Source organism: Protopterus annectens, chromosome 2.part1 (genome assembly GCF_019279795.1).
Source record: "Protopterus annectens isolate FY-2018-M chromosome 2.part1, PAN1.0, whole genome shotgun sequence".
Classification (NCBI taxonomy): Eukaryota; Metazoa; Chordata; order Ceratodontiformes; family Protopteridae; genus Protopterus; species Protopterus annectens.
Window position 1 is genome coordinate 1,494,693,146 of NC_056729.1, and position 22,493 is coordinate 1,494,715,638.

A 22,493-nucleotide genomic window follows, 5' to 3' on the forward strand; every position below is an offset into this window, starting at 1 on the left:
TGTCTTTATTGATATCATCAGCAAGGAGAAATTAGTCCTACATCCCACATGAACCATTCACTTTATTGGTTGCTGTCTGGATTCAGTTCAGTATATAGTCTCCCTCCCTCATGACTGAGTTCAGGTCTTACTCTGTTCCATTCAGGGACTCCTTCAGTGCACTAGACCCCCTTTGATACAAGTTCTATGGGTAATTGGCTTCATGGCATCTTCCATTCTAATGGTTGTGTGCCCAATATTACGTAAGAGGATTGCAGTGGTTACTATGAGTTCATTGGTCTCAACTCACTGATCACCTGTCCTCTCACCATAACAAGCAGTTGCAAGGAACATTTAAAAAATAGTGGTTAACCTGTCCTCATGTCTGTACAAGCAGATCCTTTGTGCTTCACTCTCCAGCGGTGGTAATGCCACCTCTTTTCGGGGGGGAAGGTGCTATTTTCAGGGTAGGATGGTCCAAGTGTATGACATGCTCTCAAGGCAGATCTTCACATCAATATCATAGATGAGGATTCTCCTTGCATTGCAGAAGCTTCAAAATCACCTAGCTGTAGCTGAGATCTCCAGTTAAACCAACAGTATGACTATTGTATGGTGAATCAACAAACGGGGCAAGGTCCTATCTGTTATGTTGGTAGTCAGTGAGAGTGTGACAATGGGTGATGGACTGGCACTGCTTTCCAGTGGTAACACGTATTCCCATGAAGTCCTACTGTTTGGCAGTCAGGCTCGGCTGAACTATTCCGATGTCTCACTAGTGGTCTGAATCCAGCAGTAACTCAGAACATCTTCCACTACTGCGGCAACCATACTACCATCTGTTCACATTCCTGTCCCACACCAAGAGCAGCACCTTCTTTGCCTTGAACCCTCAAAGCAGGGTAGCCCATGAGGGGATGCCCTGATTGAGCAGTGGCCTTCTAGAATCTTTATACATGTCCGCCTCTGTCCCTGAGACCCAGATTGTAGTAGAAGGTGAAACTTTGCAGAACAATGGAGATCCTCATTGCCAGACACTGGCCAAGACAAATTTGATTCCTTCTGCTAATGTGAATGTGTCAGTTTAAGGAGTCCTTTGCTCCTAGATATCTGAGAGGATATGTTATCTCATCCAACCAGGAACCCTTATCAGGGTCTTCAGAATCCAAAGTTAACATCTTGTTCCCTCTAGTTCCATAAATGGCCAGGGATCTTGCCCTGTCTGAGGAAGTCATATAGATCCTTTTGGCATTGCAGAATGACTCTACCTGAAAGATCTATACTAGCAAATGGAAATGTTTTGTACTTTGGGCTGACTCAGAAAATCAGTCCTTTCAGTGAGTCTCTCTGATGTTTTAAGTTTTCTGTCTACATTATTTGTTTTGGGTTGTAGGTTCTCCACAGTTAAGATATCATTTGGCTGCAATTGTGAACTTTTAATCCAAGGATCAGTCCTGATCCTCTAGCCTTCCACAGACTCTGCAAAGCCTTCATGAGAGGAGTTTTCCTTTTCTGACCATTTGTTAAACAACCCCCTCATCTAAATTTTGTTTTGGAGGCCCTAACAAAACTATCCTTTGAGCCACCTTATTTGGCGTTTCCTGGTAGCCATCGTATCTGTTAAAGGGGCACTATCTCGTTTCTAAAATGCGGTTCCTTGCCTCGGACCGAATCCTAAACATGTCAATCAACTTTAAATAAATAAGGTAACCCGGTCACCAACACGATAAACAACCTTGAAATTAGACAGTATGATGACCCAGAAGGTAAAACAATAAAGCATAAAACCGAAGCTGCCACAAGAAACAGAAGTTTAATCCACAAGCCACAAACAGTTCACATAAACGCCTCCAAATACACAGTACGTTTTCGTTTCTCCTACTTCATCAGATGTGATCTGCTTCCAAAGCTAACACCTTTTATAGAGCACATTGTTTCAATTAACAAATCAGCTTTGCTAAGCAATCAACTTGTAATTGAGAAAAAGTGAAAAAAGTGCTTTTGTGCTTTTAACCTGATGTTAACATTTTATGTTTTATATGATAAAAATTTAAAGGTGTGTGTCAGTACATTACTAAATCACATACTCTTATTATAAATAACCATTCACTTTTAAAACTGTGTTCAATTTTGGTAAAATGCATGAATGAATTAAAAAATACTAAAGTAAAAAATGAAATGAAACTTTTCTTTGATGAAAGAAATACTTCTGCAAAAACTAATCCATTTAGCACCATCTAGTGGCCATACAAAGATTTTGCAAGGAACAACAAAATAACAAACCATTCCCTTTTCCTTAAAACATAACTTAGATAAAGTGAGTTCTAAAAATGCCTACTTTAATATGTGCTTGGTCTATAAATACATACATATGTTAAAAACTAATTTATTACTGTTTGATTAAAAAAACTTATTAAAAAACATGTTATTAAAATTGCATTCAAATGAACATTAAATAAAAATTACTTAACAAAAAAGATGTTTAGTAAAAAGTACGTAGAGAGCTTATAAAGCATTTAGGACTCTTTATAAGTAAGGTTTGAGCAACTTTCTTGAAATTCCTATTAGACACATATTACAATTTGGCTGATCTTATTTTCAAAAGGGGGGCTATGGAAATATTTTCGTTAAGACCAGGGGCTTTGTTTGCCTCTAGTAATAGTTGCCAGTACAGCTCCCTATATTCTATTCTTTCTTCCCACAGCCCTCCCCTTTTCTCTTTGTCTACTCTCTCAATAACATAAAATGTAAATTGTGCCTCCGGGCATTCCTTAGTATGCTTATATAGTGCATTTGTTTCCTTTTTTACCTGTATGTCATATATATATATTCGTATATTCTTAATAGCACAAAAGCACTTTTTTCACTTTTTCTCAATTACAAGTTGATTGCTTAGCAAAGCTGATTTGTTAATTGAAACAATGTGCTCTATAAAAGGTGTTAGCTTTGGAAGCAGCCGACATCTGATGAAGTAGGAGAAACGAAAACGTACTGTGTATTTGGAGGCGTTTATGTGAACTGTTTGTGGCTTGTGGATTAAACTTCAGTTTCCTGTGGCAGCTTCGGTTCTATGCTTTATTGATGTCCTTCAAGGATGCATCTGCAGTCATAACATATGGGTTGTCCTGCCTCAGGCAGCCCTGCGGTCGGCCGGATTCCAAAGTCTGGGTCTGTCCTCGGCTGATGTCGCACTTTCCCCGACGTCAGAGCTTCTGGGGTATAAAGGCATCAGCCGACGCCATTTTCCCCAGTCTTTCTTGCTACGCGGTGCCCGAAGCAGAAGCTGTTCGCAAGTGCCGGTCGGTCAGATTCAGAGATTTCAGCTACCGAAGACTTCTAAGTACCCCGTTGGGGACTCTTTCTTGCCTCAGCCGAGTTTATGTGAACTGTTTGTGGCTTGTGGATTAAACTTCAGTTTCCTGTGGCAGCTTCGGTTCTATGCTTTATTGTTTTACCTTCTGGGTCATCATACTGTCTAATTTCAAGGTTGTTTATTGTGTTGGTGACCGGGTTACCTTATTTATTTATAGTTTTTGTTGCTAGCCTTATGGAAGGTGAAACGAGCATGGAAGGTGATGACAGGACCAGCAAGGAAGAGGTTGGTCAAACCAGGAAATTGATTGGGCAGTTGTCCCAATTGATAGATCTTTTGACTCCACTGAGCCAATCAATGGTTGACTGTGTTAACAGGGCATTTGAGGGGAGGAACCAGGAAGTAAACGGACGGCAAAAACAGCGAGAAGTCGGGTGCAATGGTGGTGCATCTAATTCTTGTAGTTCTGCTTCAAATAACACTAATTTTTACAACACATCAATGATTTTGGCAGGAAGAGGGGAAACTGATAGTAGTGGAAGAAGTGAACAAGTGGATGCATCAAAATCGGCCAGTTCGCCAGCTGGCAATGGACAAAGTGAATCTGCAATGGACTTCCATAACTGGCTGAAGGCAAGTTTTTTGGCAGATTTTAAAAACAAAACAACCAGATCTGAACCAGTATCTGAAAGCTACAGAGTGAAACTGGTCAGGTTTGAAAAACTGCTCTACAAATATAAATCATTGGACATTGAAAATGCCTATTTTAACTGAATGCATTTCTGAAAATATAGTCCCCGAGGGACTAAGAATTTTTAAATTTCCCAATAACGTTGTGTTTGGTGGCAATATGTATAAAGAACTTGTAGAAATTTACAACAGATGTGGGCTTGATGTATTAAGATGTATGATAGTAGAAAACAATAGAGTGAAAGATGAATTGTTAAAGGAAGTAGAAATGTTAAATGAATGTATAAAAGATGATTTGATTCGCACCATTCCTGATGAAAGAGTGAAGTATGACAACATTAGGAAGGACATAGATGGACAGTGCAATGAATTAATTAAACGTAGATGTGATTAAAAAAACTTAAAAAACATGTTATTAAAATTGCATTTAAATGACCATTAAATAAAAATTACTTAACAAAAAAGATGTTTAGTAAAAAGTATGTAGATTTACGCACATTTACTTTATTAACACTCATTGAACACCAAATTATTAATCTATGCATTGTTAAAGCTAGCATAATCAACCAAACACTATATCTCTCACCTTACTAATACTTAAGTGAGGGTGGTCAGGTTCACTAACATTGTTCTGGAGATAAATCGAATACTGTCGGAACTGCTATTGGAATACTATTGGATAGCGCAGTGGTGCGGCAGTAGCGTTGTCACCTTACAGCAAGAGGTTATCCAGTTCGATTCTCGGCTGGAGTGCCTTCTGTGTGGAGTCTGCATGTCCTCCCTGCATTCGTGTGGGTTTTCTCTGGGCTCTCTGGTTTCCTCCCACGTTACAAACACGCGTCTGGAGGGTATCTTCCTGGGCCTCCGCTAAAAATTGGCTTCGTTCCAAGTCAGACATTCCCAACAAACAAATGTTAAATAAATAAATAAATATTGCATGAAGCAGACTGGCAAGTATTAAAATGGTTTATTTAGTGATATCCCAACCTCTCTTTTGCAGCCTCAAAACCTATCTGCCCTACTTCCAAGCCCCAGTATTTGACGAGTTACACGTTGTCCATAATTACTGACACTAATGGTCGACCCATCCTTTTTTTTTCCAATAGGTAAATTATAATTAATTTGCCTCCGAATACTATGTTGTTGGTGTACCCTGGACTGATGTACCCCAACTTTCTGGTCCCCTCTCCTGGTCAGTTTTAACACTTTCCATCTATGGGACTTTAATGGTTTGTGATTATGGCTTTTGCTGGCAATATTGCTAGTGTCATTAGGATAGTCCATATCATCTTTATTCCTCCCACTTGCCACTTCCTCTGAGAAGGAAATCAGATGGCAGTCAAAAACTCTTACAGGTATTATTATAGGCACTGCAACTCCATTTAACTGTTTTAATTAGATGTATTCCCATAACATGGCAGCCAGCTTCTTTTTGCATGTCCCCAGAGTTAAACCTTCAACAATTTTCAGAACGGTGTGGGTACATACTGTGTAACCTGCTGAAGTGTTTGTGAGAAGTTTCCTTTTAAGCATCCTGAATCTTCTAGAATTAGTAGCCTACACGGTTAATGTAGCTGCAGAGCTTCTTTTCCCAAATTCATTAAGTCCAATGCGTGCCCTTTCCTTTAGTATAATTATCTCATTAAAAATTTTACTAGCTAAATGTCTAGAAGCCTGTTCCATCCTTGCCACAGACAAAGTAATTCATCTGATGTGCTGGTGTCGAGAGACTGACACTTTGTTTCTGTTTTCTCAACCTGCAAAGCAGGCAGAGATAATGGAGAAGTTTTCCATCTTTGAAATTAAACAATGAGTTGCACTACTCCCAGATAGACACTATGACTCCATACAAGTTATTTCCAGTACTTAGGCAAGTGAACTTTCCTCTGTTATCTTTTTAAGTTTTCAGCTCTTCGGAACCTCTCCCTATAATAGCATATTTGTAGTAGAGCTTCCATACATGCTAGGCTATCCAGCTAGGCCATTGCCCACTGGGCATTGGTTCCTATTACATGCATGAAGGAGATGTGCCTGTTCTGTCCCAACCAGCTTCAAAAAAGCATATTCATGACTGCAGCACTTTGCAGACTGAGTTGGTGCAGCAGACCAGCAGTTAAGTATTTGTTAGACAGGGATTACCTTAGCTGGGCAACCCTGTATTGTAATCCTTTTTTGAACACACGCAGACTTTTCTATTTCTTCTGTCATTGTCATTTTTTCCATGCACATAATAGCATTGTACCTTTCTTGCTTTTAAAAAAACTACTTTGTGGGGTCAAAGAATAAGACTGTAACCTGAAAATCATACTATGCCAGGTGGAGGATGAATATTTGGGCAGTATGAATTCATTGGTGGAGGTTGAAAAGGAGAGCTGTCTACTTTAAAAACTTACTATTGCATGTTCTTAGACCTTGCCCATATGTGATCTGTTCTTCTGGTTAGTAAAGGGGCTGTCCAGATTCACAGCAACCTAAAGGAATTCTGTTCTCTCAGGTGTGGGAGATGCTGCCTTCCCTGCTGCTACATCTTCCTGCTGCTAGTGAACATAATTTATGCTTAGGGCTCTGTCTGCCCAATGTTCATTTGAATACCAGATGACCTTCGCAGTCTTGCTAAGTGCTATAAATAGAAAGCAAACAGTAAAAAAGAGACTGAGGACCCTATGTCTTGTCCTTGTAATCATTTTGAAAGGTGCAGATAGCCAAGCACATATACTTTCATCCCATCCAGTAAACCCTTGTGAAGCCTTCCTTGCAGACTTACTGTCCCCTTGTAATGCCATATGTTTCTAGGGATGGCAAGAGAAAAGCCAAGTCTGTCCTGTCATATGCCTGTTTTTTGTCTTTTTTTTTTTTTGTGTCAAGGCTTAAGTGAGCCAGTGGTACAAGCATCCTTAGTCATATATGTCTTTATAGTATTGGCAGATATCTGACAAACTGTCCTATATCCACATTTATGGTTTCAGTGAAAACTGGTAGTAAAGAGGCTATTTTAGCTGCCATTAGTTTTGTTAAGGGGTTTAGAGTCATGATGTATAAACATTTTATGTAAATGCAGCTGAACATGTTGCAATCTGTTTTTACCTCAAGTTGTCATTACAATTCATAACTTCTCTGTAAACATTTACTGTACTTATGTATTGATGCTTACACTTTTTATTGCTATTCTGTTATTTTTTAATTTTATTGTTGCTGCTTTATTGTAACCCAGGCTGAGCCTGCATTTGGTTATCAGTGCTGTACCTCTCTACCCAAAATGTAAATAAAAATGTAAATTGAAAAGAATGGAGATGTCTGTAGGAAGCATGCAGCTTGAGGTTCTTCCTTTTGTTATAAGTAGCTAACAGCACCATTTCTCTTCTAGAACTGGATACTTGAGTCATCATTAAAATTTAATTAAATAATGTTACGTGCTCTGGGAGAAGTTAACCTTTAACATGATCAAAAATCTCAAGATGCATGTTTCATTCCTGGTGCCACCCCTCCCCTTGCAAAGTCTTTTTGGGAAACTTGAGAATAATTAAGTTTTATAATGGCTATATTTAGTAAGTGTTGAGAAAAAAAATTGTGAACAGACAAAAGAGAATGGATAAATAATACTGTAACAGACAACTGCAGTATTTGTCTTGGCTTGTTGTTAAGGTGATTGGTTATCTTTAATCTAAGTTTTGTTATGTTGGATGAGGTTTACAATGATATCTACCTGTAGTAATGCTAGAATTTCTTAATTGTCATAGACGTTTTGATCCAGCCCTTCAGTTCTTGTATAAAAAGGTCCGTGACAACCAGTCTCTGGGGAAGATTCATCAGATCTCAACTGTTAGTAGAAGTTACCCTGCTGTGTCTCTGGATCAAGTGAAAAAATCTGGTAAGCTTTTATTAATATTATGCATTGAACTTAAATGCAGTCTTCTGTTTTGCATGAGTTTTGTAATTGTAGTTGACTGAGTATTATGCCTAAATAAAAATCTGTAATGACCAACTCGTCTGGTAAGAAGTAAGCAGTCAGCAACTTGGAATACTGATTCCACAGGCTTTAAGAGCACTGAGCAGATAGAAATTTCCCAGGCTGCTAGAACCCTCCCCCTTTTTGTCATATCACTTGCCTCATACTCTCCACATGTTCAGCATATAGATCACTGTTACAGTAACTTAGGCTATTTGGTCCTATCCCACATGACTGGACAGCTTTCAGAGCTTTTGGGCACCTTCTATGCACTCTTTGGAGCTTGAGAAGAGGTCCATAAAGACAACAAGTTTCTTCAGAGCTCCCTTGGAAAACTACTCCTTTGGCAGATCCTGTTGAACTGTCACTTGGCTAGCAATCCTTCAAAGCTGGGCAAATAAGTTCCCTGTTTGGGAAAACCTTCCACTAAAAAACAATTTTATGAAGAAAGTTGTATTTTTCTGAATGCTTTTATTTAGCTAGAAAACCTATTGATATAGAGACTTGTCATTTTATTTCTAAGGGAGTTTGGCATGTTTTAACTTTTTTTTGTGTGTAAAAGCTCAGTTTTGACTGGAATTTTAATCGAAACTTGATTGATTTTGATTTTTACACTGGATACTGTGTTTGTGGGGGACTGTCAGTGTTTTACTTAGCTCAGATAAATTCTGTACTTTACCTGTTACAGACTTTTCAGGATACAGTATCTGCTTTCAAAGTCTCTTTCTCAGCTTACAAATGGAGCAGACTTCTATCTTCAGGGTTTTACGTTCCCCTGTCTACAAGAAGAAAAAAGTTGTCAAGGAGACTTTGGGTGTCAGTCCACCTCCTTTTTTTGTCTCAGCCGCTGGTGGGTGACCCTGCTGTGGCTGCTTGTTGTTCCTCAGACTGCTATTCTATTTCCATCAGTCCTTTTGGTGTAGCACATGCCGACACCAAAGACTGGGGGGTAGCCACTTTCTCTTGTTGTAGGGATGCTGTTGGTGGGCAAGGGAAAGCTGCTTTTGTTGGTCTCAGGAGAAGGAGCAGGAGAAGGTTCTTCTCTTACCCATGATAGGGAACTTGCATTTGGGACTAGTATGTTTGATGGAACTGTATTTCTGACAGTTTTTCACTACAGGTGACTTGGCATGGAGTGTGGTCTCCTGTCAATAGACAGAAGTACATAAATGTCAGAAGGATTTTGGCAGAGACCAATGCTTTGAAAGCCATATATTATTCTGGTCCCCCGGACCTTTGCAGATTTAAACAGACTGCCACAGTGAAGATCCTATTTGTAGATATGCTGCAGTAGTCTGGGAGACAGTGACCCAGCTTAGCATCTTCAGGCTTTATACATTCCATCAGAGCAACATTTGATTGCAGACAAGCTAAGCAGAAGTAGGACAGAACTGCCCATGAATGGAATCTTCATCTTGGGTTTTCCAATAATTGATCCAAATGTGGGGAACACCCCAAGTAGATCTGTTTGCCTGCTATCAGAACAGACATCTAAAGAAGTTGTGCTTCAGGACTGCTTACAGACAAGAATGTGCCTTTATACTTTTCTGCCCTTTCCACTGACCTCCATGGTTCTTTTAAAGATACAGATGACGTCTTCTAAAATTGTGGTAGTGGCTCCCTTTTGGGCTACACATAAATGGCATAAGGTCTTTGCTTCTCATGCACAAGGTACAAGATTCGATCCTGATCCTCCAAACAAAGCCTGTATGGAGTTTGCATTTTCTCCCTGTGTATCTGTGGGGTGCCTCTAAAAACATGCTGGGTGTTTCCATCTCAGACTACCCAAGGTTTGGGTGGCAGCACAGACTCTAGATGGTGGCCTATATGGGGAAGAGTTGTATAGACAAATTGCTTTGGGCATCTACTGTGGTGCACAGGTATCTGTCCTCAAGATAGGCAAACTTGGATCACAGACTGTACATCATGGCAGGGTTAGTCACTCCATGGTGCTGAAAATATTATCTCTCTGTGATTTGGTTGTGTTGACTAATGTCACCAAATGGGCATGGGTATTTGCTGGTGATAAGTGGGTTGAGGACCTGGCATGCTCCGACCTACGCCAGGGATGAATAGTAATGGTGGAAGGGTGGTGTTCCCCTATTGGCCCATGTGTGCCTACCATAAAGCCCGGCAACCTTAGATCAGTATGCTACTGGGTGGACAATGTCCAATTGCCCAACTTGAGTTACCTGGGCTTATGTCTATTTAGCAAAAAGCAAAAAAGAATTGCTGAACTCACTGTAGCTTTCATGACGGAAAACAGCTTGGAAGTGGAGACATGATAGTAAGGAGGAGGCTAGATGTCCAATGTATCCAGGAAGCAAAATGGAAGGGCAGTGCAACAAAAACACCCTTGGCTTGGGATCCAGCATCTCCTACACAGGAGTAGGACAAAGTAGAAATGATGTAGGGAATGTAGTGAGGGAGCGACATCAGAAGACTGCGATGGATGTCATCAGAATTAGTGAAATACTTTATGGCAAACGGACTCAACTGTAATGATAGGGCAGTATTTGTAATCTTAGCCTGTTCCTCACAACAGGGTTGTGATTGTGAGAAACATAATGCAATTCATACAGCAGTTGCAGGACTTGCTAGATAAAGCAGGACAGCATGAATTGGTATTGTTAATGGGTGACCTGAATGCACAACAGATGTGTGGCTGAGCTTGGTGTGGAAATAATGTACGTAGGGAAAGCTGGTGGTGGAATGCAGAAGACCAGGAAGTCATCAAAAGATAGGAGTATATGAAAAATGGGAGGTAGAAAAGATGGACCAAGCTGGGAAGGAATACTGATTGGCTAACAAAATGGCTAAGAGGGGAGTTGCAGTAGCAAAGAACAAGACATAAGAGTCACTCTTCCTTCTTCTGGAAAATGACTCCGTAGATGGCACAAAGAAACTGTCAGGATGTTCATCGTGCATACAGCTGCAGTAATCACAGATGGGTTCTCTGCCATCAGGCAGGTCCTCGGTCGGCCGAATTCCAAAGTCTAGGTCCGGCGTCGGTTGTCGCTTTCTTTCCTGACGTCAGTGCGGCAGGGGTATATAAGACACAGCCGACGCCATATTCTTCAGTCTTTTTTGCCGCACGGTGCCCGAAGCAGAAGCAGTTCGCAAGTGCCGGTCGGTCAGCTCCTGAATTTACGAAAAATTGGAAACCGAAGTCTTCATTAAAGCTAAGTACCCCGATGGGGAAACTTTTCTTGCCTCAGACCGATGTCAGAAAAAGTTAACAATTGTATTTCTTGTGGGAAGCAAATACCGCATAAGGATTTCCATTCCCTCTGCATACCTTGTTTAGGCCCAGACCACAACATCTCGGGCTGTCACTTTTGCGCTACTTTCAATAAACGCACTATTAAGCGTTGGGCGGAGTTCGCCCAACACTTTTTTGGTAAAGCCTTTGATTATAAAATGTCGTTGGAGACTCCGACTACCGTTTTGTCCAAAAAACGCAAGGACAAGGGCCGTCACGCGAGGTCCGTGGTCCCCACCGACACCACGCCAAAACTGGCTACACGTGGTCCGGTTCTCAGCACGATGCCTATGCAGTCCCTGACTACCAACGTCACTTCTTTGGCGGTGTCTTCTGTAACCGAGACCGCAGGTACCTCGGCCCATACCCAGACTACAACCACCGAAGCCACTGTGAGCGTTGAGCCTCCTAATGTGGACAGGTCCACTTCCACCCATGGTGTCTTTAGACCTTCATCTTTCTTTTCCATTAAGGCCTTTACTAAGTCCAAATCAGCCAGGCATCCCAAGAGGCCTTTTGCACAGGGCCCATCTCCAGGCCCCATGCCTAAAAAGCAGATGCTTAAAATGGCTGAGGATTTAATTACTCTTGTCAGGGGTTCCCAACCCCCTCCAGACAAGAGACCCAGAGTGGAGGAAGATTCTCCCTCTTCTGATCAGGGCTCCATTTTTTCAGATCACTCTGATGTAGAAGAACACTCTTACTCCCCTTTTGAAGATTCTGATGCAGAGCAGTCCATTCCGTCTGTATCCCCTCCTGAGGATTTTTCTTTTGGGGAAAACCTTGCACACCTTGAGGGAACACTTCCATTGGGAAGGCCAAGACTTTTCTGATTCCAAGAAAAGACTTAGGGAATTTCTTTTGTTACCTCAGCACAGACCTCTGGCGTTACCTCCTGTCTTGGACATACTTGATTATGTTTATTCGGAGGCTTGCCTTAATCCGGATTCCCTGCCTCCTGCCCCAGTCAAGCCTGAATAGGTACTACAGAGTTCCTAACTCTCACCAATGTCTTTACAAAAGCCATAATGCTGACCCTGAATCCATTTCTCAAGGCCCCAAGGGAATGAAGGCCTCTACTGCTAAGACTCCACTACCTTCCGAAAGAGAGTCAAGATCCTTAGAAAGGTGGGGAAAAAAGGTATATACCTCGGCCACCCTAGCCATGAGGGCCTTAAATTGTCAGTTTCATATGCTTAAATATCAGCAGTTTCTGTTATCACAATTAAGAAATAAAATGTCTCAACCTGAGCAACCAGATTTGAAGGAGTTGCAGAATATGATGCATAGTGCAGAACAAGTGGGTAAACACACTTTACAATGTGGCTATGATGCCCTAGAGGCCTCAAGTAGAGCTGCTGTTACAGGATCAGTCATTCGTAGACATGCATGGCTTAGGGAACAAATCTTGCCTGATCATGTGAAAGCTAAACTACTAGATGCTCCTTTACAAAAGGATGTGCTATTTGGTACTAATGCTGAGGAGATACTACGGAAAATGGAAGAAAAAGCCAAATCTATGCAATCTGTCAAAGCTTTTCTACAGGTTCAACCACCACGTTTTAGCAGAAATTGGCCTTCTAAAAACTGGTCCTTTCCAGCCATGGACAAGCCCCAAAGAGGTAGATACAGGCGCACAAGGGGCAGAGGACAATCACAAGGATCATATAGAGGCAGGCAATGGCAAACACCAGCACCAAGAGGTGGCGAAGACAGTGCACAACAATATAGGAAACAAACCCAATGACTTCCTCCTTTCCATGCCAAGCAAGTCTCAGCTGGCAGCACTCTTAGGAGGAAAGCTGGCATTATTTACAAGAAATTGGCATATTGTCACAACAGACAAATGGATCCTGGAAGTTACAGACAGAGGCTACAGATTTCATTTTCACACTCTTCCAAAAATGAGAGGCATGCCAAACCTGCCACACAATCAAAGGGCAGAGGCACAACTACAAATTTCAAAGCTCATAGACATGAAAGCTATTCAAGAGGTACCTACTCACAAACAAGGTCAAGGTTTTTATTCCAGGCTATTTCTGGTACCAAGGAAAGGAACCGACTGGAGACCCATTTTGGACTTATCCATCCTAAACACATTCTTACTCGTACCAAAATTCAAAATGCTCACATTACAGCAGCTTCTTTCCATGCTGGGCAAGGAGTTTTGGCTGGTAACATTGGATCTCAAGGAGGCATACCTGCATGTCCCAATCAGACAAAGCTGCAGAAGATACCTCAGATTTCTTGCAGGTTCAATCCACTATCAATTCTCTGCATTGCCCTTTGGCTTATCTACTGCGCCCAGAGTATTCACGAAATGCCTGGCATCAGTAATTGCCTACTGCAGACTTCAAGAGATACAAATTTACTCTTATTTGGACGACTGCCTGATCCAAGCGGACAGCAAGCACATACTTCTGGATCATCTGGCTTATGCAACACGGTTACTGAATTCTCTGGGATACACAATCAACAAAGAGAAATCCAGGCTAACACCATCTCAGAAAATAACTTTCCTGGGTGCCAACTTGGACACAAACACCCAGATGGCCTATCTCACGCCAGAAAAACAGGGGCAACTAACTCAGTACTTCAAAATACTAGCAAATTGTACCAGGCTTACTGCAAGGAAAATCCTGCAGGCTCTGGGCTTCATGGCATCTTGCATTCTTTTAATCCCATGTGCAAAGTTGCATATGAGGAAACTTCAATGGTACCTAAAAAACCTATGGTCTCAACACAGCCACAGTTTGGAAACAATAATACCAATAATTCCATGTTTGCAAAAGGAATTTCTATGGTGGGCCCAAGCATGTCAAACAAACCCAGGTCTCCCATTCTGCAAGCCTCAAGCAAATCAAGTCATCACAACAGATGTCTCAGATTACGCCTGGGGGGCGCACATGACAGACAGGTGCATCCAGGGCAAATGGTCCCAAAAGGAAAAGCACCTTCACATCAATCAAAAAGAAATGCTAGCAGTGATAAATGCAATTACAGCTTTCAAGCACCTCCTGCATCCAGGACAATTATTGATAAGAACAGACAACACCACAGTAATGTGGTACATAAACAAACAAGGAGGAACACATTCATACCCCCTGTGCAGACTAGCCATGACACTTTGGAACTTGGCTCTGGAATGGCAAATCGAACTTCAAGCACAGTACTTGCCAGGTTTGGAAAACATGCTGGCAGACAATCTAAGCAGAAATATGACAGATCCACACGAATGGAAGTTGCATCCTCAAGTGTTTACAAAAATAATCCAAGCATGGGGGAGGCCAGACATAGATCTCTTCGCCTCCCACAGGAATCATCAATTGGAAAAGTTTTGTTCAAGGACCTTTCATCCAAAGGCCTGGAGAGTGGACGCCCTTTCATTCAGTTGGACAGCTTGGACAGTGTACGCTTTCCCACCTCTGCCTCTTCTACCCAATGTGCTCTTGAAAGCAAGAGCAAACAGACCGAAGATGATACTGATTGCTCCAGACTGGCCAAGACAACACTGGTACCCACTCCTGAGGAGCCTAACACATACTCCTCCCTGGCCCCTACCTCTAATGCCTCTTCTGCTGACTCAGCACAGCTACAAAACTCTTCACAGCCAGCTGAAAACACTCAGTCTCGCTGCATGGAAAATTCCTTAACACCACAACAGACCCTACTCCCCAAAGAGGTGCAGGATGTCATTTTGGAGGCCAGAAGGCCATCTACTAGAAAGGCTTACTCCGCAAAGTGGAAACGGTTTTGCTCTTGGAATGAGAAAAAAGGCCAGGACCCTAGAAAACTGAATTTGCCTCAGGTACTACAGTATCTAGCTGAGCTGCTGAACAGTGGACTTTCATTTTCCTCCATAAAAATCCATGCCTCAGCCATTTCTGCAGAATTCAACACAGATCCACCCTTATTCTCTCACCCACTCTTAAGACAGTTCCTCAGAGGGGCTAAGAATATAAGACCACCAAGGAAACAACCAGTGCCAGCCTGGGATCTTAATTACATTTTAGAAAAATTAACATTGCCTCCCTTTGAACCAGCTGCCTCAACAGATTTGCAATATTTGTCCTGGAAAACAACTTTCCTTCTGGCCATTACCTCAGCTCGTAGGGTTTCGGAACTACAAGCCCTCATGGCTGTGCAGCCCTTTCTCATCTTCCATCAGGACAGGGTTTCCCTTCGAACCAACCCATCATTTATGCCTAAAGTGGTATCCAGGGTAGCTTTAAATCAAGCTATACACTTACCTACCTTTTACCCCAATCCTCAAAACAAAGGGGAAAGGCTGCTACACTCCTTAGACATCCATAGACAGCTACGTTATTATTTGGACAGAACAAAGCCTTTCAGGAAATCAGAACAACTTTTTGTGTCCTTTGCTGTAGGAGCTCAAGGGAAGCCAGTTACCAAACAGACAATTTCAAAATGGATAGGCCACTGCATACGGTTTTGTTACTTCTATCATGGAAAACCTGTCCCTACAGGCATCAGATCCCACTCCACCAGGGCCACAGCTACCACTACAGCCTTCCTCAGAGGAGTTCCTACCAAAGATATTTTGGAGGCAGCCACTTGGAGTTCTGTGCATACCTTCACAAAACACTACCACCTGCCTTTATATTCCAAAACTAGAGCAAGCTTTGCCACTGCTGTGTTGCAGGGCATTCTGGCTCATCCCAGTTCCACCTAGTGCCTACTACCCTGTGCGTAGCTTTGGGATTCTACCCATCTGTGATTACTGCAGCTGTATGCACGATGAACATAGTACAGTTTTGTACCTACCATAAATGTAGATGTTCGAGTGCTAATACAGCTGCAGTACAGGTTTCCCTCCCTCCTTCCCCTCTTGGTAAAGGACTTGTGGCCAACACCTCCTCATACAACCTAATTTGGGTTATCCTTCTATGGTGTATTTGCTTGCAACTACTGTTTTTTGATTACATTGCATTGTTTGAATATATATATATATATATATATATATATATATATATATATATATATAATTTATGTATTGCCTTCCTTCTGGGGGCACCTGACATCTGGGGCAAGAAAGACTGAAGAATATGGCGTCGGCTGTGTCTTCTATACCCCTGCCGCACTGACGTCAGGAAAGAAAGCGACGACAACCGACACCGGACCTAGACTTTGGAATTCGGCCGTCCGAGGACCCGCCTGATGGCAAAGAACCCATCTGTGATTACTGCAGCTGTATTAGCACTTGAACATCTACATTTATGGTAGGTACAAAACTGTACTTTACGAGGCAAAGACAGAAAAATAAAAAAGATAATCAAACAGCCTTCATAATGGATGCCAGTAACAACCTTCTCAGCAGTCTACAGGACATCGAAGGCAGATGGAAGGAATACTTCTAGCAGCTTCTGAATGAAGAAAACCCCACAGAAGCTGTACTACCCCATGCACAGCCTATGATGAAAGAAGAGGAGGAGCCCACCATAGAAGAACTAAGAACACCACTAAAGACAATGAAATCAGGGAAAACAGCAGGTTCAGATGAGGTCACAGCAAGTATGATGAAAATGTTGGGTGAGTCAGGGGAGAAATGGCTATGTAGAATAAGAATACAAATGCCAGTGTTTAAGAACAAAGGGGACATTCACAACTGTGGGCAATATAGAGGTATCCCAACTCCTGACGCACTGTATGAAAGTTCTGGAAAGAGTGACATATGAATACACAGAGTAGAAGAAAGTAGGATGGTAAATGAACAGTTTGGATTCCGATCAGGATGCCGTATTACTGACCTGATGTTTGCAGTGAGACATAAAAACTAGAGATGAGGAAAGAGTCCAACTGGGCATTCCTAGGCTTGGAGAAAGCATATGATAAGGTCCCAAGAAAGCTTATTTGGGCAGTACTGCAGTGGTTGAAGTCACAAACACATTGGAAGAATTATTGCAGGCTGTGTACAAGGATCCAGTGACTCGCATACAAACAGTGTCTGGTGTCACAGAGTTTCCTAGTGGGAGTTTGGGTGCATCAGGATTCAGCTCTGAGCCTATTGATGTTTATACCGGTGATGGACTACATTAGAAAACAGGTTGGAGAGGACATATCAACAAAGTTGATGTATGCAGATAATGTTGCATTACAAGCACACTCTGAGCAAGAACTTCAGCAAAGGATAGGGGAATGGAATGCAAAACTGAGGGCACTTGAGATGAAACTGAGTACAATAAGACAATTTCAATGGCAGCAAATGGTGGAAATTAGAATAAGCTGAGAATTGAGATAGAAGGGAAAATACTGGAACAGGTAAACAGTTTCAAGTATCTGGGAGGGGTGGTTGAGAAGGGAAGTCTGAGTGAGGAGGTCAAAGTTAGAATCAAAGGTGTTGTGGCCAGCTAGCACAGTGTGTCAGGGGTAGTGTACAACAGCAGAATGCCAAAGAAGCTGAAAAGTAAGATGTACAGAAAAGTGGTGTGACCAGTACTACTGTATGGTACAGAAACTTGGGCAGTAAAGGCAGAACAGTTGAGAAAGTTAGAGGAGATGGAAATGAATTGCCCGAGATGGTTGGTAGGATGTACACTGTAGGACAGATGAAATTGAGGACATGTGAACAGAAGCCCAAAGTAACTCCAGTTGCAGAAAAGGCCAAAGAGTGCAGAAAAGTAGAAGATGGTCTCGTGAAGAAGGAAAGAGGAAATGAGGGTGTCCAAGAAAAAGGTGGATAGATTGTGAGAGAGAAGACCTGCAGCAGTAAGGCATGAGTGTCGAAGATAGAAGAGTGTCATTGAACAGAGAGGTGGTGACAGTTCATAGGTAGGTACTAGGCTCTTGGCCCTAGGACCTATATAACCTAGCCAAAGGGTACCCTGACTTTCGCCACCCAAGAAAATTATTTTCCTGCGCCCCTGTCGAGCAGAGCCACAGAAGTGATCCCCGGGGTGAATTTCTTATCTCCCATCCAATCATCAAGATTTTTCTTGAAGAGTTCTAATGAGGAGCTTTGTTTGATATAGATAGGTAGTTTGTTCCAGAGTATGGGAAATCTCTGGGACAGGAATCTAGCCCTCCAGCATGTTCTATTTATTGTGGTGACAAGGTTTAGGTCCCTAGAGCGTGTAGCTCGAAGGGAGTGGGATTTCTTTAAGTGGCGCATGTCCAACAGCTCTGGGTTTCACATAGCTTTGTATGTTAAGAAAAGGTCAGAGGACAATAAACCACAAAATAATCCAGAACTAGAAGCAATTGGGCCTGAAAAGGGTTCTGGCTCTTGGACTGACACCAACTAGAAAATATGTATCTTCTACTTGACACAACACACTGACCTCCTGTGGAAACTGGGGAAAAATGGTGTTGATGATGACTCCCTTTTGACCCAGGCAATAGTGGTGCTCCTTTCTTTACAATCTAGACAAGGGCAATTACCACAGGCTTCTCCATAGACTTGATTTGCTCACACAAGACTGATTTTATTTGATACACCCCCACCTGAAAACTTTTCAGTTTAGTACCTGGATGACAAAATTTTTATACCCTTTAGGCACCCTTTTTCGGAGGACATGCAACAGATACTAAAGGAGGTCAAAAACGTCTACTAGAAAATCATATATGGGCAAGTAGAAGATAGTTTCTAGTTGGTGTCAGTCCCAGAACCCTTTTCAGGCCCAAGTGCTTCTGGTTCTGGATTATTTTTGTGGTTTATTGTCCTTTGACCTTTTCTTAATTCTTCCAGCAAGGTTAATTTGCTGCTATTTCTGCTCATCTGCCCTTAGAATCTCCCTTTCTAACCATTCTCAAGTTAAATAGTTTTTGAAATAGATGTTTGGTATGCATCCACCTAGGAAACAAGTGTCTACTCCTTGGGATCTTAAGTTTCTGCTTGAAAAGCTTACTCTCTCTCCAGTTGAACCAGCTCATCAGGCTGCATTGATGTTCTTAACCTGGAAGACTGTTTTGCTCATAGCTCTGATTTCTGCTAGGAGTGTATCAGAGATACAAGCACTTCTGGTGATTCAGTCCTACCTCATTAGTTCTCAAAAAACATGTCCTAGTGAATAATCATTTTTTATGCTTAAAGTGGTCATGGACGCCCAGTCTGCTAATCTGTTTGTCTTCTTTCTCTTTTCTTTTTTTTTTGTTGTTAATTTAACATATTTAAAATATACACACAGAAAGGAAGAAATCCAGCATCACATGTTGTTATGCAGTGTTAGGAATACATTGAATCATTAGGGTAATCTTATACAAATAACAAATTAAGAGTCTTGGTATTTCAATAGCAACATTTCAAGGCTTTCCCAAACACTAAAAGTCTTAGTATACAGATTTTATTCTGATCACTTATTTTTCAGTTTTACATAGTATTGCTGTTAAATGTAAAAATTATTTGAACGTACGAGCAGAACTCCATTTCCAATTTTTTGTTAATAACTTTTCTAGCTGCTGCCAGGAGATTCCAGGACATTTTTGTTGTTTGGCTTTTACAGATAAAGGAAGGGGAAGATTCATTAGTATTATGATCTAGTTAAAGAAAAATGATCAGACCTAACTTTTCTCTTCCCATTATACATTTTTATGTATTTATTTATTTTACATTTGTTGACCGGGAAAGTCTGACTGGATGCATGTCCATTTTCAGTGGAGGCCCAGGGTGACCAGCTCCACAGTTAAATTTTAAGCAAACTATAAGGTGTATACAGAAGCATTCAAATTTACATAGTACTAAACTTAACATTAACTAATAACATAGCATTCAAGCTTAATGCAGATTTACATAGATGGTACCAAACTTAACACTGACTAGTAACATAGCATTGAAGCTTAAGATTTAACATATTTACGTAGACTGAACACATCTTTTACAGTTTTAGGTTGAGGCATTACAAAATGGTGAACATTGTTAGTAGGGGTTGCATTTTTTTGCTTTATACAGTTGAGTTGTGAGCAAGTTAGCTACAGTAGGGAGTATAACAACAAAGAAAGCAAAGATTAGACAATAGTAGGGAGTATAGTAGCAGGGGAAGAGACAGATATGAGAAACTGGATAAATGGTTAAGTAAGAAAAGCAGGAGGTATAAGTAGCTTAAGTGTAAATTAAGAGTAGAGGTGTAGAGAGAAAAGTTTGTGTGTCCTAGCAGTGATATATGGATATTGACTAAAGGGTTAGAATTAGAGGTGGAACTGGAAGGACGCTAGAGAAGTTGCACTCCTTTGGTGATGAAGCTGAAATCAGAGGGCAAGAGTAAGGGGAGTGTGGAGGGGGGGGTCAGCCAGGTGGGAATCCTGTGCATATCCATGTGTGCTTTAGGTGTTCTTTTAAATGTAACCTTTGAGCCTGCTGAGGTAATAGCAGTAGACAAGGTGTTCCAAATTTTACTTATGTGTTTAGAGAAGAGGGAGTCCCCTGATGTGTTGTTGGTCTTGGTGACCTTGATTAATTTTTTTGTTGCTACAGTGAATTTGTCTAGTTTTAGCTTGTAGTTCTAGTAGATTGACAAGAGCCGGAGTTTTGTCTGGGAGTAATAGGAGATTGTGGGCAAAGGAAAGTTGATGATAGTTTAGGAGATTAGGGAATTCAAGCCAGCCAAGTTGTTTTAGGGAATGGCAGTGGTGGGCTTGGTAGGGGGCACCGGTAGCAAATTTTGCAATTTGATTGTAGCAGGTGTTGAGTTTGGCAGTTTTGGTTTGGAATAAGTTGGTGAGAATGGGTGAGGCATAAAATAGTTTGGAAAGGAGGTGAATTTGAGCAATAGTTATCCTAGAAGGTTGTGTTAGAAATATATTTATACAGACTGCCCATTTTTTCTGGATATTTTTCATGGTTTGATTTATATGCTGATCATCAAATTTGAGGTTATCATCAATGGTCACTCCTAACAGTTTAGTGCGAGTGTCAGGGAAGATGATAGTCCCATTCTTGGATACAGTATTAAATGGGCTGGGTATTGTGGTAGATTTGTTAGATATAAATAGCAACAGTTTTTTTTGGAGGGGGGTTTAGTATTAGGTTTTTGTTAAAGATTTTGGTGGTATGGAAGGCTTTTTGGGTTATAGAGGGGAGTTTCTGAGGATCTTTGGCTGAACAGACAAGTATTGAGTCATCAGCAAATTGTATAACTGTTGCATCTTGACAGATGCTGTGGAGGTTATTGGTGAAAATGGAGAATAGGGAGGAACCTAAAATGGAACCTTGTGGGACTCCTGTGGTGACTGGTAGCAGTGTGGATAAGTTGTCCCACCAAACTGCTTGTTGTCTTCCTTGTAGATAGTTCTGAAACCAAGCTAATACTTTAATTTAAAATTTCACATTCCATAAACATGCATGTCCAGTTAGCTTTTACATCTTTGCTACATCTCCAACAGACTAAAGAAGTTTTACCAAACTTAGAGATTTTATAGGGAGTGAAAAATATTCTGTGTATATATTTCCACAGAATATTGAGTATAAACTTGAAGTTTGACTGACTGATTTAAGCAACAACGTTTTATTCATACCATCTGCTGAGTCACTCAGTCCACTTCTGTCTAAAAAGTTCCAGAATTTTGCATCAAAATGATTGTTTATAATTAACTTGCGTAACTTGGACAAGCTTCCTTCATAAGTCAGTTTACCTTCAATGATAGCATTTATATATTTATGTAACTGGAAATAGTGTTCTGTTTTTCTTCACTCATATTATCTACATATTTATTTAATTTCTTACTGATGGATAATATTAACTGGTTAACGGATTCATCCATCTTATAAACTTTCATTAAATATTCTGACGATTTAACTATTCCTTTTTTCAAAGCAATCAGACTATAACGCTAATCCATTCCTTTATAGTAAATTAATTTTAACATTATTCTGAGTTTCTGTAAATGTAGTTTGTGCAGTGGGAAAGCACTAAAATTTTCATTGTGATATTAATGGCATTTTAAAAACATATTTAACTGTTTTAAGAATTGATTTCATATATGCAGTCTAAAGAATGAAATTGCCATATTTATTCGATTCTTAGCCGCACCCCAATTTCTTAAGAGGTTTTTGTGAAAAAATCAAAAATAAGATTTATTTACAAACTTCAAAAAAAATGAGAAGTAACAAGGAATAAAAAAATAATTTATTAAAAAATCTTAAATGCATAATTTAAACAAAATTTTAATTGCTGTCATTATCGTATTCTGAAAATGATTCATAACTCGCACTGTCACAGCTGCCTTTGGAACTGGTGTCAATGTAATTTTCTCACACTGTTGTCTCTGTGCCTTCCATTGCATTTGTAATGCATCATTTTTAAAGGAATGATTTATTTCATTGGGAACTTTTTTTCCAGGTGATAGATACC

General features: G+C 40.8%; 1 protein-coding gene across 2 annotated transcripts in view; it reads left to right on the top strand.

The window, feature by feature from the left end:
• Positions 1-22,493, top strand: part of LOC122794507 (myo-inositol 2-dehydrogenase-like) — a 624,687-nt gene that overhangs the window by 298,966 nt on the left and 303,228 nt on the right. For both annotated transcript variants that reach the window (XM_044062956.1, XM_044062955.1), the window contains one exon: positions 7,720-7,850. In XM_044062956.1, the coding sequence (XP_043918891.1) occupies positions 7,720-7,850 (131 nt within the window). The remainder of the gene's footprint in view (positions 1-7,719; positions 7,851-22,493) is intronic.